The sequence below is a fragment of the Hemiscyllium ocellatum genome, chromosome 7 (genome assembly GCF_020745735.1).
Source record: "Hemiscyllium ocellatum isolate sHemOce1 chromosome 7, sHemOce1.pat.X.cur, whole genome shotgun sequence".
Lineage (NCBI taxonomy): Eukaryota > Metazoa > Chordata > Chondrichthyes > Orectolobiformes > Hemiscylliidae > Hemiscyllium > Hemiscyllium ocellatum.
The window spans coordinates 46832958-46849305 of record NC_083407.1 but is presented as its reverse complement, the minus strand read 5'-3'; the positions used below and the strand labels follow the sequence as shown (position 1 = coordinate 46849305).

General features: G+C 39.7%; 1 protein-coding gene across 4 annotated transcripts in view; it reads right to left on the bottom strand.

Annotated features, from left to right (window-relative positions):
- slc12a8 (solute carrier family 12 member 8) overlaps positions 1–16348 on the bottom strand; it is a 150086-nt gene that overhangs the window by 117684 nt on the left and 16054 nt on the right. For 3 of the 4 annotated variants that reach the window (XM_060827162.1, XM_060827165.1, XM_060827163.1), the window contains exons 3-4: positions 4798–5041; positions 2734–2880 (exon numbers count right to left, since the gene is read on the bottom strand). In XM_060827162.1, the coding sequence (XP_060683145.1) occupies positions 2734–2880; positions 4798–4923 (273 nt within the window). In that variant the 5' untranslated portion in view covers positions 4924–5041. The remainder of the gene's footprint in view (positions 1–2733; positions 2881–4797; positions 5042–16348) is intronic. The other variant, XM_060827164.1, reaches the window with a different exon arrangement.

The window sequence follows — 16348 nt, the reverse complement described above, 5'->3', positions numbered from 1 at the left end:
CAGGAAGATGAGAAAGGTTGGTAGAAGACTTGAGTAAAGCATCATTTTTAAGAAGTGGATTATTTCTGTAAAGTACATTCTAAGTTAGCTCTTGCCTATCTCTACCATTTCATCTTTTCGAAGACTTTTGGATTTCTTTTGTCATCTTACAGTTTTCATAATAACCCAGAAACCATGGAAAACCTTCAGTGTTCACGGCGTAATATCATTCATTACTGGCATAATCTCGGGTAATCGCTGGAATACAGAAAAATGAGAAATGACTTTATGGAAACATACTACATTCAGATGGGACTGACGTGGTAAATGTTGAAAGACTGTTTATCCTTGCGAAAGGGTATAGGACCAGAAGGAAAAATCTCAGAATAAAGGTTTGCATATTTTAGACTGGTGAATTTTCTTTCTGGTTGGGACAATTGCCCACTCTTAGCTGCCCTTGAGGAGGTGGGGGTGAACTGCCTTCTTGAAATCCTGCAGTCTCTATGCTGTAGGTAGACCCATGATATTGTTAGGGAGACAGTACCAAGATTTTGACCTAGTGACACTAAAGAAATGGCAACATATTTCCAAGCCTGGATAGTGAGTGGCTTGAAGGGGAATTTAGAGGTGGCAATGTTCCAACGTATCCAATGGCTTTTGTCCACATGTAGCAAAATGGAAGGAATCTTCACTTTCTGCCAGGTGATGAAACACCCAAGGTGACTCCTCAAAGGGAGATATTTAGCTTCTTCACCTATGGCTGTTCACAGGGCAACAATCAGCTCTTTCTGAAATAAAATGTCTGGGGTAGATGTCCCACATAGTGAGAGCTGCCGGGCAATCAGAAGTCTACCAGTGACATCACAGAGTGGCTATGGCTGATGCCAGAAGAATAACCAAGGTTGTGATTACAGGGTGTCAGATGAAGATGTTCTGCAGTTAGGGGTCAGAAACAGGGGAGACAGGGAGGTGAGAAACAAGACACAGCAGTGGCTCTCAGTTGCCAATTCACTGGTCTATAACCAGTCCCTTCGTTGTGCACAAATTAGTAACAATACAGAGATTCCTATTCCCAAAACAAAGGTAAGCTACACTGGTTTTCCAATCGGTTAGACCACCTCTAATTTTCCCACCTGGAGCTGAGAACAATGGAGGCTCAGGCAGGAAAATGTAATTAATTGACCACTTAACGGCCTCAACTGTCAGTAGGTAAGTTAGGTCGAGCTTGGACCTTTTTGTTCAGAATTAATTTAGGTGGAGATGGGAAGGCAACAGGATCTTGGGGTGCCACCCTAGCTGATTGCACTGCATTCCCAACTCCAGATGACTGCCTTGAGACCAGACGTTTCCTCACTTAGTTTTGCATAGAACTTTGACAAATATAGATCAAATCAAACACAAATGAGATTTATAATGCAACTCTTAGCCTGCATGAGTTGCTTTTTATAAAAATAAACCAATGTTTCCCCAAAAACTAGAAACCCAGCTGGTTTAGTCTGTCAGAGATGTAATAAAATTTATCCTAATAAGCATATAATAATTCAGGACTTCATCTTTAGCAACATGTCACAGAAATTTGGGTTCATAAATCAAAACCATAGGTAACAGAACCTAGATTTACAAACAATTTTTAATATTTATTGCATTTTGAAAATGCTTACGTTCAACTGAACAATAGGAAAGATGTGACATTAGATTAATGCATAACAAAGAACTAATGTCAATCATATCAGAATTATGCATAGATACAATAACATTAGAAAAGAAAGCAAACATGTATAATTCCAAGATTATTGAAGACTTGGACTTTCACCCTTCATACTACAGAAGGTGAGAATCAAGCATTCGTTTATCTTGCCCTTTTGTTAAAAATCACGAGGAAAAGTAATTGGATACTGGATGTAAAAATGCACCATCCAATCTATCATTATAATAATAGTGCAGGGAAAGAAGTTAATTATAGGAATACATATAAGAGTTCAAGTTACACAACATAAGAAATAAAATAGAATGATCTTTATTAGCAAGAGGAGTAGGCCATTTGGGTATGCTCCATTATCCACAAAGATCTGACAATCCTCATGATGACTTTTCTGCATTTCCCCTTGACCTCTGATTCCCCTACTATTCAAGTATCTACCTCAGCCTTAAATATACAGATGGACTCTACCCACACATCTCTCTGAGGCAAGGAGTTTCAAAATCTCTCAACCTTCTCAGAGAAGAAACTCCTCTCATCTCGGTCTTAAAGTGGTGCCCCTTTATTCTGAGAATATACCCTCCGTTCCTGGACCCTCTTGTTTGCCAGATGCTTTAAATATACAACAAATAGTACTAAATGAATTTTAGCAAGTAACGTAAGTGAATAAAACCATGTTTATGAAAACCATTTGCAAGTTCATGCAAAACAAACTAAACTTTAGTAAAATAGTCTAGAACTTTGATACTAATAAAATGAGTCAGCCTCAAATTATCAAAATTCAAACAAACTACTCAACTGTTTCTTTGTCAAAAAACTTATATATAATAAGCTTCTGTCAGTAACTTCTTAATTACATTGATGTTTCGATTTCTTCTCATTTTTTTAAATTGTTGTTACAAACTTTTAAGAAATGCAACATTAGTACACGTAAGAATTTTATACAAACAGATTAAATCGTCCTCTATCTGGGAAATTAAAACCCCTTGATTCAAAATTCAGCTTTTCCAAGTCACCATAGCTGTAACAGCTGTAGAAGCTAAGTACAGACTTACCACAAGCCATCCAGTTCGCAGGAAGAGAACCACTCCAAAGATATTAATCATACAAGTCGTAAATACTCCATCCCATGTTCCAAATAGCACTGGTTCCCAGACAAATATCTTAACTTTCCACCAGGGCTTAACATGGGACTGGGATACCTGTTTGGTGTATTAACATCATTTTACAATTAAATCCTAGTACATAATACACAGACATTCTACAAGACGAAGGATTTGGGCAGAAATCAAGTTAAGCTTGGCAGCTATTTTCATCCCAAAAGCCTTTGTAAATCAGATCAATCAATTAACATGTTGCAATATAAATCAGATTTATGAAGGAAGCAGGAATTTGCATGTCTAACTTTCTAAACTTACTTTAAGGTTTCATAGTTATCTTTCTTTAAATATACTCGTATATAATGCCCATCTTGGATAGAAAGTGGAATCAACCACGAATCAGCTCAGTAGCTGTCAACATGTGGAAGGGTTTTTAGAGCGGATTTTTATGAATGACAGTTTAGACAATGGTTTATAATATTGAGGAAAAAAATATTAAATACAATTTAGTTTTGAAATCTCTCTCATGCCCTAAGAGACCGCTGACCATGGACTTCCAGTGGAGTGGTCCACAATTATGCTTAGTCAGGAGCTTACCATTGCTTCTTGTAGCTTTGCTGACTAGGAAACTCTCCCTGTTTTGCTGCCAGCCATCAGGCAGACTGGAAGGTGTTCCAGTCTGATGACTAACTTCTTTGGTCCGGTTGGCACAGTAGATCAGTGGGGTGGCACGATGGCTCAGTAGTTTGCACTGCTGCCTCACAATACCAAGGACCAGGGTTCAATTCCACTCTCAGGCAATTGTCTGTGTGGAGTTTGTACATCCTGTGTCTGAGCTCCCTCTAGGTGGTCTGGTTTCCTCCCACAGTTCAAAATTGTGGACATGCTAAATTACCATGGTGTCCATGGATAAGCAGGCTAGGTGGATTAATCATGAGAAATACAAGGTTACAGGAATAGGGTTGGGGCTTAGGTCTTGATGGGATGCTCATCAGAGATTGGTGAGGACTTGATGAGTTGAATGGCCTGCTTTCACCCTGTAGGGATTCTATGTTTCTATGTTCTGAACATATCTTCCATGGACAACAAATATACTGAAGTGAATCATGAACTTGAAGCTTTTAGCACAAAAAGTAGGAATGCTACAACTGTGCCACAAGACCTCCACTTTAAAATCTAATCATCTAAATTAGTTATAAACTGTAGTCACAATGACATGGTTGAACTAACATCAAACTGCATTAAACATCTGTTACCCTCAAGGCATGTACTTTAGTCTACTTTTATTCAAAGAAAATTTTCAACAGATATATATTCACATGAATTATTATGCAGTATTTCATTTTACACACAAAAAAAGCTGTACTTACGCTTGTAATCCCATCAACAGTTGCAATTTTAAAGACCTAACATGCCAACATTTCCTGTACTTACGAACAGCTGATTTAGACTGTCCTGCATAGTGTTCCAACTTACATATAAATCAACTTGTGAACAGACTCCAGAACTGAAACCATTTGCAACCCGGAGACTGCTCTGTAAATTATGGGAATGATCAAAGCCTTTTTAGCCTAAAGTGATGAATATCTTAAATTATAACCTGAATTTAAATGTTCTATTTTCAGTTCATTCTAAGAAAACCCACTGTTAACAATATTTTCTGAAAACAATGAGCAATGTAAATTAATACTGTGAACCATAAAAATTACTTGGAAAATGTATGTAAATAGTTTGGATCAGGCCCTTGCTACTACATAGTGAACCATCAAAAAGGTTAAATGGTATTACCTCTTGTTTTCTGATCGATCTCGTGGCTAATCTTTTGAATCTTTCCCAGCAAGTGAGGATTTATGCAGAGAGTAAGTTACTAAATTTTCCAATGCCTGTATTGCTCATTGTAATTGGGTCTAAATGTGTACTGTATTTACTTTCAAAACAATACAAATAACTCTAAGGAAAAATGTACTCAAAAAATGTACCCACACACAGTAACTACAGAAATCTGTTGGTCAAACTTACCTGTGCAGCTTCATGGAAAAGTTCCTGCGCACATCCAGTACTTTTAGGTTCACAGGAACCATTTAGTAGTAATACTGCTTTATTTGTTTCACCTGAATTCCGTTTCAGATTCCAGCCTTCTTCCATTCTGTGGAAATACTGCAGAATCCAGCCAAATAGTAGAGGGTTATACGTGTCAACGCCTAGATTTGATCAAAGTGTCTTTTGTTTCATTGAAAAGAGGCCACTTCATTCTTTACTCTACCTTTAAAAAGAAACATATCTTTAGAAATTTAATCCATTGTTATATTTTCTTCAATTAAGAACTTGCTTCCAAAAGTTTCTTACTGCCGCTAATATGTTTTGTAAGCTGGGGTTCCACTTGACGCATGTTAACCTGCTCACACATTGCAGAAAATCTACAAACTGTGATTTACATAGAGAATATGCTTCTCACGGACGATGAGGTTGTCACCTTCCTGATAAAGGACTTATGCCCGAAATGTCAATTCTCCTGCTCCTCAGATGTGGCCTGACCTGCTGTGCTTTTCCAGCACCACACTCTCAACTCTGATCTCCAACATCTGCAGTCCTGACTTTCTCCTTGTCACCGAATAGGCAAACATCTAAATCCTGCACAAATGATTGGCTAATTAATCTATTTTAGTGCTTTTAATGAAGGAATTAAGAATACAATGAATTTTTAAAAAGGTCCTCTTGTAGGTCAGCAGTAGTATCCCTACCCCTGAAGCAAGAGTCCCAGGTTCAATTCCCACCTGCTTTAGAGAGTGTAATGACATCTCTGAACAGGTTGATTAAGAATATGGGTATGAGAAAAACAGAGGGCTCTTGCGGTGTGGTGGTAATGTTAGGAGATCCCAGTTCAAGCTCCCCCTGCTCAACAAGTCTGTGATAACATCTCTGAACAGTTTGATTAGAAAATATATAACCATGAAAGAATCTGTTTCTTTTTCTGTAAAGGACACAAGATTTCATTCAACTAAATAAGTCTTAACAACTCATCCAAAAGAAAGTGAGTGTAATAATTATGTACTGCAATGCCAGTTTACATTTTGCATCATGGAATGAGGCATGAACCCATAATGTTCTGATCCCAGTGTGACAATGCAACCAACTGAATCAGATTGAAATGATAAATATTACATTTAAAGACATTTTCCTCTTCAAAGCATTTACCATTAAATGCCATTGAGTATAACCAATTTGAAAACATTTTTCTTACTTTAAATTAATTACCGGCACAGTTTATGATGTACTGTTCTTACTCACGAGAGAAAATTTTATCCCTCTACAGAGCTTATGATATGATTAAACTGCTGCAAGCATATCAAGATGCTAATAAAATTCTAAAGCATAATCGAAAAGCTGGGGAACAAATTCTGTGTTCATCGCACAGAAATATCTTTGAGATGTATAAACTATAATGAGTTTATTACTTGTAAAGTAATTTGTAATTACCTATTGATTAACATATATTAAAGATTGCAGGGCAGATAATTTGCGGTGACTCAGAATGTGGGAACTTCTGGATGCGGTGTTCTGAGGCAAACACATCTGTAGTAAGTGCTTGTGATTGCAGGAATTTTGGTTCAGAATTTTTGAGCTGGAGACCAAGCTACAGACAATGCAGTACATCAGGGAGGGGGAAAATTACCACCTACTTTATTGTAGGTGGTGGTCACCCTCTTTGGGTAGTGGTCAGGGACAGGCGAGTATGGTTACAAGTGAAGTCGGTAAGGAGACCCAGAGGGCAGGGCACAACTGCCACAGCTTTTGCAATTGTCTGACAGGTTCGAGGTATTCTCTGTTTGTTTTGGATGACAGTGAGGGCTGCAGGGGTAACAAAGGTAACAGACTGTAATCCCAGAAGCCACAGGAAAGGGGTGCTGTAAGAAGGAATTAGATTAGATTACTTACAGTGTGGAAACAGGTCCTTCAGCCCAACAAGTCCACACCGACCCTCCAAAGAGCAACCCACCCAGACCCATTCCCCTACGTTTACCTCTTCACCTAATACTACGGGCAATTTAGCGTGGCCAATTCACCTAACCTGCATATGTTTGGACTGTGAGAGGAAACCGGAGCACCCGGAGGAAACCCACGCAGACAAGGGGAGAATATGCAAACTCCACACAGACAATTGCCTTAGGCGGAATTGAGCCCGGGTCTCTGGCGCTGTGAGGCAGCAGTGCTAACTGCTGTGCCACCGTGCCGCCCTTGAATCTAGTGATAGTAGGGGCAAAGGATTATGGTGAAGGAGATTGACACTTTTCTCTGCAGCACAGAGCAAGAACTGAGACAGTTGCATTGTCTGTCCAGTGCAAGAGATCATGGTGTCTGCTCTGGGCTGCAGAGGAACTTCCAATAGAGAGGAGGGAATCCAATAGCTGTGGCCCACATTGGTACCAATGACTTAGACAGAAATAGGAAAGAGGTTCTGATGAGTGAATACAAGATGTTAGGTTCAAAATTAAAAATCAAAAACTCAAAAGGAATAATTTTGGATTATTTTTGAGATGCTAGCAAATTGTCATAAAATGAATAAAGCTGGTATGGGGGAAGTGAGTTCCAGTTTGTGGGGCACTCGCAACAATCCCAGTGAAAGTGGAATCTGCACCAGTAGGACTGGAGTTCTCATTAAATACATACTTAAAGCAGAAAAAGCTTCAAACTGAACATGGTGGATGAGGGAGTAAGCTTGGATAAACGTAACAAATCAAGGATTACAGTTGATTTTGTAGGGTAAAATACTATTGTAGAAAATGTAGATTAGAGAACGGCAAGAAGGGACAAACAGAACAAAAAAATAGAGAATAAAGCAGCAATAAACCAAGACTAGATACAGATATGCCCCACTTTTCAAATGTTCGCTTTACACTAATTCGCTTTTACAAAAAACCTACATACCTGTTCTCGCAAATACAAAGAGGATTTTCCCTTTTATGAAAAAGCGCACATAGCGAGAGTGGCGCTGCCAAGTGCCCTTCCAGGACGTGTTAACAGATGACCCTCTTCCCCTCTCTCCTACACCCCAGTCTCCTACATCTCCCACCACCCCAACCTCCAACAACTCAGCCTAACCTACCATCATCACCACCACCTTAGCCTTCCAGTGTGGTCACTGTCTTCCCAATTCTAGTGAGAGAAACTACACCGTACATACATTTCAACTTAATATAGGCTGCATATTTATCACATCATTCCTGCTTTTACCATATGTTAATGTTAGTTTAGGTTTGTGTTATTTGGTGTGATTTGGTTGGTTATTTTTTGGGACTAGAAACGCTCAAAAAATTTTTCCATATAAATTAGTGGTAATTGCTTCTTCACTTTACGCCATTTCGAATTACAAAAGATTTCATAGGAATGCTCTACTTTCAGATAGTGGGGGACACCTGTACTAGAAAGGTAAAAGGTAAAGGCTCTGCATCTGAACACAGGTAGCACTCATAACAAAGTTAATGCATTCATCGTATGCATTGAAGTGAAGAAATATGATCTGATAGCCATTTGTAAAGACCATTGTTTTGGACAGTGGACTAAAAATGGAGAGACACTTCTTTAAGCTAAGTAAACTGTGCAACAAGATGTTTACAATCCCTAAAAACATACTTGGAGCATATTCCACACATTCAATGTTGCCTTTTTCAAGCAGTGAGGGAGAATGCTCGACAAATTGGCATCGTCTGTGTGTGATCACACCACCTACACTCTGTAGTAGCAGTGTCTACTATCTACAGGACATACTGCAAAACCTTGCCAATGATCCTTAGGCAGCACCTTCCAAACCTAGGACCGCTACTATCTAGAAGGACAAGGGCAAAAGATACATCAGAACACCATCACCTGCAAGTTCCCCTCCAAGACACTCACTACCCTGAGTTAGGAATACATCATCGTTCCTTCAATGTCATTGGGTCACAATGCGTTAACTCCCTTCCTGCCTAGCATTGTGAATCTGCTTACAACACATAGACTACAGTGGTTCAAGAAGGCAGCTCACACAAACTTCTCAAGAGTAACTAGGGACGGGAAATAAAATGTCGGTCCAGGCAGTGATAGCTGTGTCCCATGAGTAAATAAAAAAAATGAGCAGACCCAGTCATGTTCCTAACACGTGGACTGCTTTTGCCTTCTTTAATAAAAGACTTCCATTCTGTATTCAATGGATTTGTCCATGTGCAATGTTGCCTTGTGAAATTTGCATATATAATGGCGATATTATTGCAACACAGGGATAGCAAATTAAACCAAATCAACCTCATTATCACTGGATTTACAACACTCATAGGCACATAGGATTACATAACTTGCTTGAATTCTGAAGTCACTGGTATATGCAAATAGTTTTCACAGACCACTGGGGACTTTTAATATTTTTTTACAATTGGGATTCTTTTCTCAAAACCTTTAACAAGTTGATGACTGATGAATAATTCATTAGTTTGGAGAGAGGATTGACTAAGCAACAGGGAGCAGACAGTCAGGATAAATATGTCTTTTTCGGGTTGGGAAGATGTAATCGTGGGTCCCAGAGAGGTCAGCCCTTGAATCCAATTTTTTACACTCCATTTTACAGACTTGGATCCAGGGATAGAGAATCCTATAGCCAAATTTGCAGATGGCAGCCAGAGAGGTTGGAAAGTAAGTTGCAACAAAGAAATGAGAAATATACAAATGATTATGAATGGAGTAGGTGAACGGGCTGAATTTTGTTAAATGTGGATAAGTGTGAGGTTATCAATTTTGGTTCGAGGATTAGAAAGGCAATTTTTATCCTAAATGGAGTGAAACTTCAGGGTGTTTCCACACGGAGGGATCTGGGAGTTCTTGTGCATGAATCAGAAAAGTACAGCAGATAATAAGGAAAGCAAATGAAATATTGGCATTTATTGCTGATTATATAATATACAATTCAAAGGAGGTACACTAGATTGATTCCAGTGATGAGGGATTTGTCTTACGAAGATAGACTGTGCTGTTTAGGCCTACACTCTCTGGAATTGTGAAGAATGAGAGGAAACCTAATTGAGATATACAAGATGCTAAGGGAGGGGACAAAATAGGATGTTTCCACCTTCGGATAACCTGGAACAAGATGTCATAGTTTTAGGATAAGGGGAAGCAGATTTGATCCGCTGTTGGATCAAAATTGTGGAACGTCCTTCACCTTGGATGTACCAATATCCCAGAGATTGCTGTAGTTCATGAAGGCAGCTTTTGAAAGTGCCTTGCTAAGTTCCTGCATTGTATCTCATTGACAAAACATACTACTGCCACTGTACGCAGTTGTGGAAGAAGTGAATATTGAAGATGGTGGATGGCTTTGGAGAGTTGAGAAGTGTAGTATCCACTGCCTACAGTCCATTTCTTGATATCACAGAGTGAATTGAATTGGCTAAAGACTAGCATCTGTATTGTTGAGACCTGAGGAGGAAGTAGAGATACATAATTTCTGGCTTAAGATGGTTGCAAGTGCTACAGCCTTGTCATTGCATTAATGTGAGAAAAGCTTGAGCATCAGCATTTAATTCCAGTAAGGAAATGGATTTGGAATACAAACTGGATTATTAAATTTCCTTATAAAAATCATTTCTAAACTGCCCCTGGCATTGGCCCTGACAGTCAGATGCATCCATATTTCGTTTTTTAAAGATGTAAAATGGTGGCTGTGAGCAGAAAGATTGCATGAACTTGCTTCACAAGGCCACCTAGTGGCTATACCTTGTGTTACATTGCAATTATTGAAGCAAAATTGGGAATTGGTGACATAAAAGTTAAAGATGGAAATGATGACGGAAAAGTATGACAAACATTTGTGCACAGCATATTATGCAAAACAGATGAGGCCAGATTTTGTTGTCTCCAGAGAGTCAGAGACTGGACATGCCTTGACAAATGTGCTATGAGACACCGTGAAAATCCCAATGCACTGACTGCACAATTTTCAATTGGCAGTTACCTAGTGTCTGGAACCTTCTGAAAAAGTCACCAACATATGAAGGCTCAAATTTACTTTCCTTAATATTTACACAGGAAAGATTAGATAGATTTAAACCTGTTTGTACTCCTGGCTAACTCCGTCAATCATGAACCCTCTCACCAAACACTCAATTCACACAGAGCCCACCACCACCTCTCATATGCGACCCTGGCACATACTATCTATCCATCACCCAATATTTGGCCCAACTGCACCATATCCATAGCATCAGCAAAAATATTTGGACTCAAGAAAAATTAATTGTCCCAATTTATTTGAAGGTTCACTATTTGAAACTGCCCACTGTATCTACCAAATTGAAGCTGTGAGATTTTTGAAGGAAACCAATAAAAGTATAACATAAACTTCTGAAATCTATATCTATATGTCTATAAGTTGTAGCTGTATGCTCATGGTAAGTATTATCAGATTGCAAATGCCCAACTGCTCTGCTGATTAATGTTTTTTTTGTTAAAAGAAAGAAATAGGGTGTAAGAATGTAATACAATGCTACACTTTTTTTCATTGTTAATAGCACAAGCATATGCTACTACATTACAAATCAATCACCCCTAAGAAATCTAACTCTGCAAAAAAATGGACATCTTCCTAGACAAACACTAATTCTAAATGTTTTAATGTGAGATAATTAAATGCTTATCCATACTTCTCAATCATTCCACTAATATTTGAAACATATTTGCAACTGAAAAAGTACAGACATCTAACTTTGTAACATATTGTATTAAATGACTTGCAGTACAATATAAATATCACTGAAATGCAAGATAATTGTTTGCTATCAAGATAAACTGTAATGGATTCAAAAGCTAAGCAGATAGCCAAACGTCTACATTATCTCTCAATCTGAAGGTGGTTAGGTTTTTGAGGGGGGTGGGGGGGGGAAACAGCAAGAGAATGGGGGATGTGGGGGGAAGCTACCCTAAAAATGATCCTTTGCCAGATGTTGACTGCGTAAGTGTAGAACGCATTAAAGACATGGCTGCTGCTTGGTATGATAAAAGCAAATGTTATTAATAACTCATGGTATTTCACAGATCCTCATATCTTGTCAAGCAAATCAGAACACTGAATAAAAATGTCTTTAGGTACTTCTCAAACTGGACATATATAAATGGACACTAGACCAGGAGGGAAAAAAGCATTGATTAACAAATTGATACTAAAATAATTACCAACAAAATCTATACATGTACTTGGACATTGCAGTCTATTGAGGAAACTCGAAAGAGCTAAGGCGATTGAAATGGCAGGCCAATGGGAGAAAGTACATAAAAAGACCAGAATCTGAGGGATGACAGATCCAAAAGGGATAACAGGACTGCAGACAAGGGGCAAGATCGTGGAGCAACAAGGATTCTGAATTGAACACATTTGAGTAGAAGTAAACAGAGCTACAGGTAGTTCTGGGATAATGCACACTTTGGTACTGCGATGTGGCTATAATGTCGCTGAAGAATTAGGGAACGAAATTTTCAAGAACACCTAAATCCTTTCACAATAGCACGATTCCCCTGGGGATCAAATTGCGTCCTTCATTCTGCACATGCGTCAACATCTCCACACTGTTCTGCGCCTGCACTGAAATCTCTATGACATTCTGTGCCTGCGCCAACATCCACACCATTCTGCACATGCACCGACATCCACACCATTCCACATATACACAATGTCAGCGCTGTTCTACCATGTTAGCACCAGTCTTTATGCCGCACAGGCGCCAATGTCAGCTGCCGACAAAGCAGCTTTCTGTGAGAGCAGCTTTCTTACATTTTTATTACTGTATTATGTTAAATTTACTTTTGTGTTGTTAATAAATATGATTCCAACCTTCATTCAGGCTGTGCTAGACTTTTGGGTGATTTTTGAGTGATCATGAGTGATATTTTTGACTGCTCTACCCCAACCCCACTTTTCCCATAGACCCCATTATTTCTTTTAAGCGATTTTGCATTAAGTGAGGTTTTGTTGGAACGCAACTATGGTTTTATAGGAGAATTACCAGTAGTTATAGAGTCAGAGAGATGTACAGCATGGAAACAGACCCTTCGGTCCAACCCATCCATGCTGACCTGATATCTCAACCCAATCTAGTCCCACCTGCCAGCACCTGGCCCATATCCCTCCAAACCCTTCCTGTTCATATACTCAACTAGATGCCTTTTAAATGTTGCTTTCATACTTGAAACACCACTTTTTTCTGGCAGCTCATTCCATACATGTACCAGCCTCTGCGTGAAAATTTTGCCCCTTAGGTCTCTTTTATATCTTTCCCCGCTCACCCTAAACCTATGCCTTCTAGTTCTGGACTCTTCGACCCCAGGGAAAAGACTTTTTTTTTTATCCTATCCATACCCCTCATGACCACTTTAAGGTCACCCTTCAGCCTCTGATGCTCCAGCGAAAACAGCCCCAGCCTGTTCAACCTCTCCCTACAGCTCAAATCCTCCAACCCCGGCAACATCCTTGTAAATCTTTTCTGAACCCTTTCAGGTTTCACAACATCTTTCCGATAGGAAGGAGACCAGAATTGCATGCAATATTCCAACAGTGGCCGAACCAATGTCCAGTACAGCTTTAACATGACCTCCCAACTCCTGTACTTAATACACTGTCCAATAAAGGAAAGTATACCAAATGCCTTCTTCACTATCCTATCTACCTGCGACTCCACTTTCAAGGAGCTGTGAATCTGCACTCCAAAGTCTCTTTGTTTAGCAACACTCCCTAAGACCTTACCATTAGGTGTGTAAGTACTGCTAAGATCTGCTTTCCCAAAATGCATCACCTTGCATTTATCTAAATTAAACTCCATCTGCCACTTCTCAACCCATTGACCCAACAAATCAAGATCCTGTTGTAATCCGAGGTAATCTTCTTCGCTGTCCACTACACCTCCAATTTTGGTGTCACCTGCAAACGTACTAACTATGCCTCTTATGCTCACATCCAAATCATTTGATATAAATGATGAAGAGTCGTGAACCCAGCACCAATCCTTGTGGCACTCCACTGGTCACAGGTGTCCAGTCTGAAAAACAACCTTCCACCACCACCCTTTGTCTTCTACCTTTGAGCCAGTTCTGTATCCAAATGGCTAGTTCTCCCTGTATTCCATGAGATCTAACCTTGCTAATCAGTCTCCCATGGGGAACCTTGTCGAACACTTTACTGAAGTCCATATAGATCACGTCTACCACTCTGCTCATCAATCCTCTTTGTTACTTCTTCAAAAAAACTCAATCAAGTTTGTGAGACATGATTTCCCATGCACAAAGTCATATTGACTATCCCTAATCAGTCCCTGCCTTTCCAAATACATGTACATCCTGTCCCTTAGGATTTCCTCCAATTACCTGCCCACCTCCAATGTCAGGCTAACCGATCTATAGTTCCCTGGCTTGTCCTTACCACCTTTCTTAAACAGTTCCACCATGTTAGCTAACAACAGTCTTCCGGCACCTCACCTGTGACTCTTGATGATACAAACTTCTCAGCAAGGGGCCCAGCAATCACTTCCCTAGCTTCCCACAGAGTTCTAGGGTACACCTGATCAGGTCCTAGGAATTTATCCACTTTCAAGACATTCAGCACTTCCTCCTCTGTAACTTGAACATTTTTCAAGATTTCACTATCTATTTCCCTACATTCTCTACATTCCCTCATTCCCTACAAAAGGATAGACCAGATCTAAAAGTTGAAGTTCTAAACTGGAGGGAGGCTAATTTTGACTGTATTGGGCAAGAACTTTCAAAGGCTGATGGGGACTGATGTTCACAGGTAAAGGGACAACTGGAAAACGAAATGAGATAACGGGAGTCCAGAGAAAGTATATTCCTGTTTGGATGAAAGGAATGGCTCATAGGTATAGGGAATGCTGGCTGACTAAAGAAATTGAGGGTTTGGTTAAGAAAAAGAAGGAAGCATATGTCAGGTTTAGATAAGATAAATCAAATGAATCATTAGGGTATAAAGGCAGTAGGAGTATACTTAAAAGGAAAATCAGGAGGGCAAAAAATGGACATGAGATAGCTTTGGCAAATAGACTTAAGGAGAATCCAAAGGGTTTTTACAAATACATTAAGGACAAAAGGGTAACTCGGGAGAGAATAGGGCCCTTCAAAGATCAGCAAGGTGGCCATTGTGTGGACCTGCAGGAGATGGGGAGATACTAAACGAGTATTTTGCTTCAGTGTTTACTGTGGAAAACGACATGGAAGGTATAGTCTATAGGGAAATAGATGGTGATATCTTGAAAAATTACAAAGGAGGAAGTGCTGAATATCTTGAAACACATAAAAGTAGATAAATCCCCAGGACCTGTAGTTACAGAGCATGAAGTCATAAATGAGTAGGGCAATGACAGACATGCAAAGTACGAAAATAGATAACTCCCTTGCGCCAGATTGGATTTATCCTCGGATTCTCTGAGAAGCCAGGGAGGTGATTGCACATCCTTTAGCTTTAATATTTAGGTCATCATTGTCTACAGGAACAGTACCAGAAGACTGGAGGACAACAAAGGTTGTCCCCTTGTTCAAGAAAGGGAGTAGAGACAACCCTGGTAATTATAGATCAGTGAGCCTTACTTTGGTTTTTCTGTTGGAAAGGGCTATAAGAGGTAGGATTTATAATAATCTAGAGAGGAAACCTTATTTAGTCCTTTGAGATGGTGACCAACCAGGTGGATGAGGGTAAAGCAGTTGATGTGCGTCTTCAAGGTCAGTTATGAATCTTGCTGGTTGCTTATTTTTCTTCGACGAACTCCAGTGTACAGAGACATTTGAGATCAAGCAGCAGAGGCAGTAGCTATGAAGGTTCACTCCAGGGTCAGACAGCAGTGAGGGTTTCTTTCTCCATTGATCCACTTCCCAGCATGTGGGCACTGACTTTGTCTCCCTTCTTCCTTTTTTTAAAAGTGCTGTTTTTAAAATCTTTTTTCCCCCAAAGTACCAAAACAATGCAACAGCTCATAAAAACTTAATTACTGCTCCTAGAATTTGAGAAATCAGCTCCAATGCTGAAAATACCTCAAAGAAAAAAAAGAGCTTCTGCAGCCACAATTTTGGGACATCATGTTGCAGCTGTACAGGACATTACTTAGGCCACCTTTGGAGTATTGCATGTTTTGTCAAATGTGTGCAGGACGGTTTCCTGACACAGTACGTAGACAGGCTGTCAAGGGGCAAGGCCATTATAATGCAATTAGGCAAGATTTAGGATGCGTAGGATGGGGAAGGAAACTGCAAGGGGTGGACACAATTGAACTGTGGGGTTTATTCAAGGAACAACTGCACGTGTCCTTAATAAGTATGTACCTGTCAGGCAGGGAGCAAGTTCTCAAGCAAGGGAGCTGTGGTTTACTAAAGAAGTTGAAGCTCTTGTCAAGAGGAAAAAGAAGGCTTATGTTAGGATGAGACATAAAGGCTCAATTAAGGCGCTTGAGAGTTACAAGTTAGCCAGGAAAGACCTAAAGAGAGCGCCGAGAAGAGCCAGGAGTGGACAGGAGAGGTCATTGTCAGATAAAATCAAGGAAAACCCTACGGC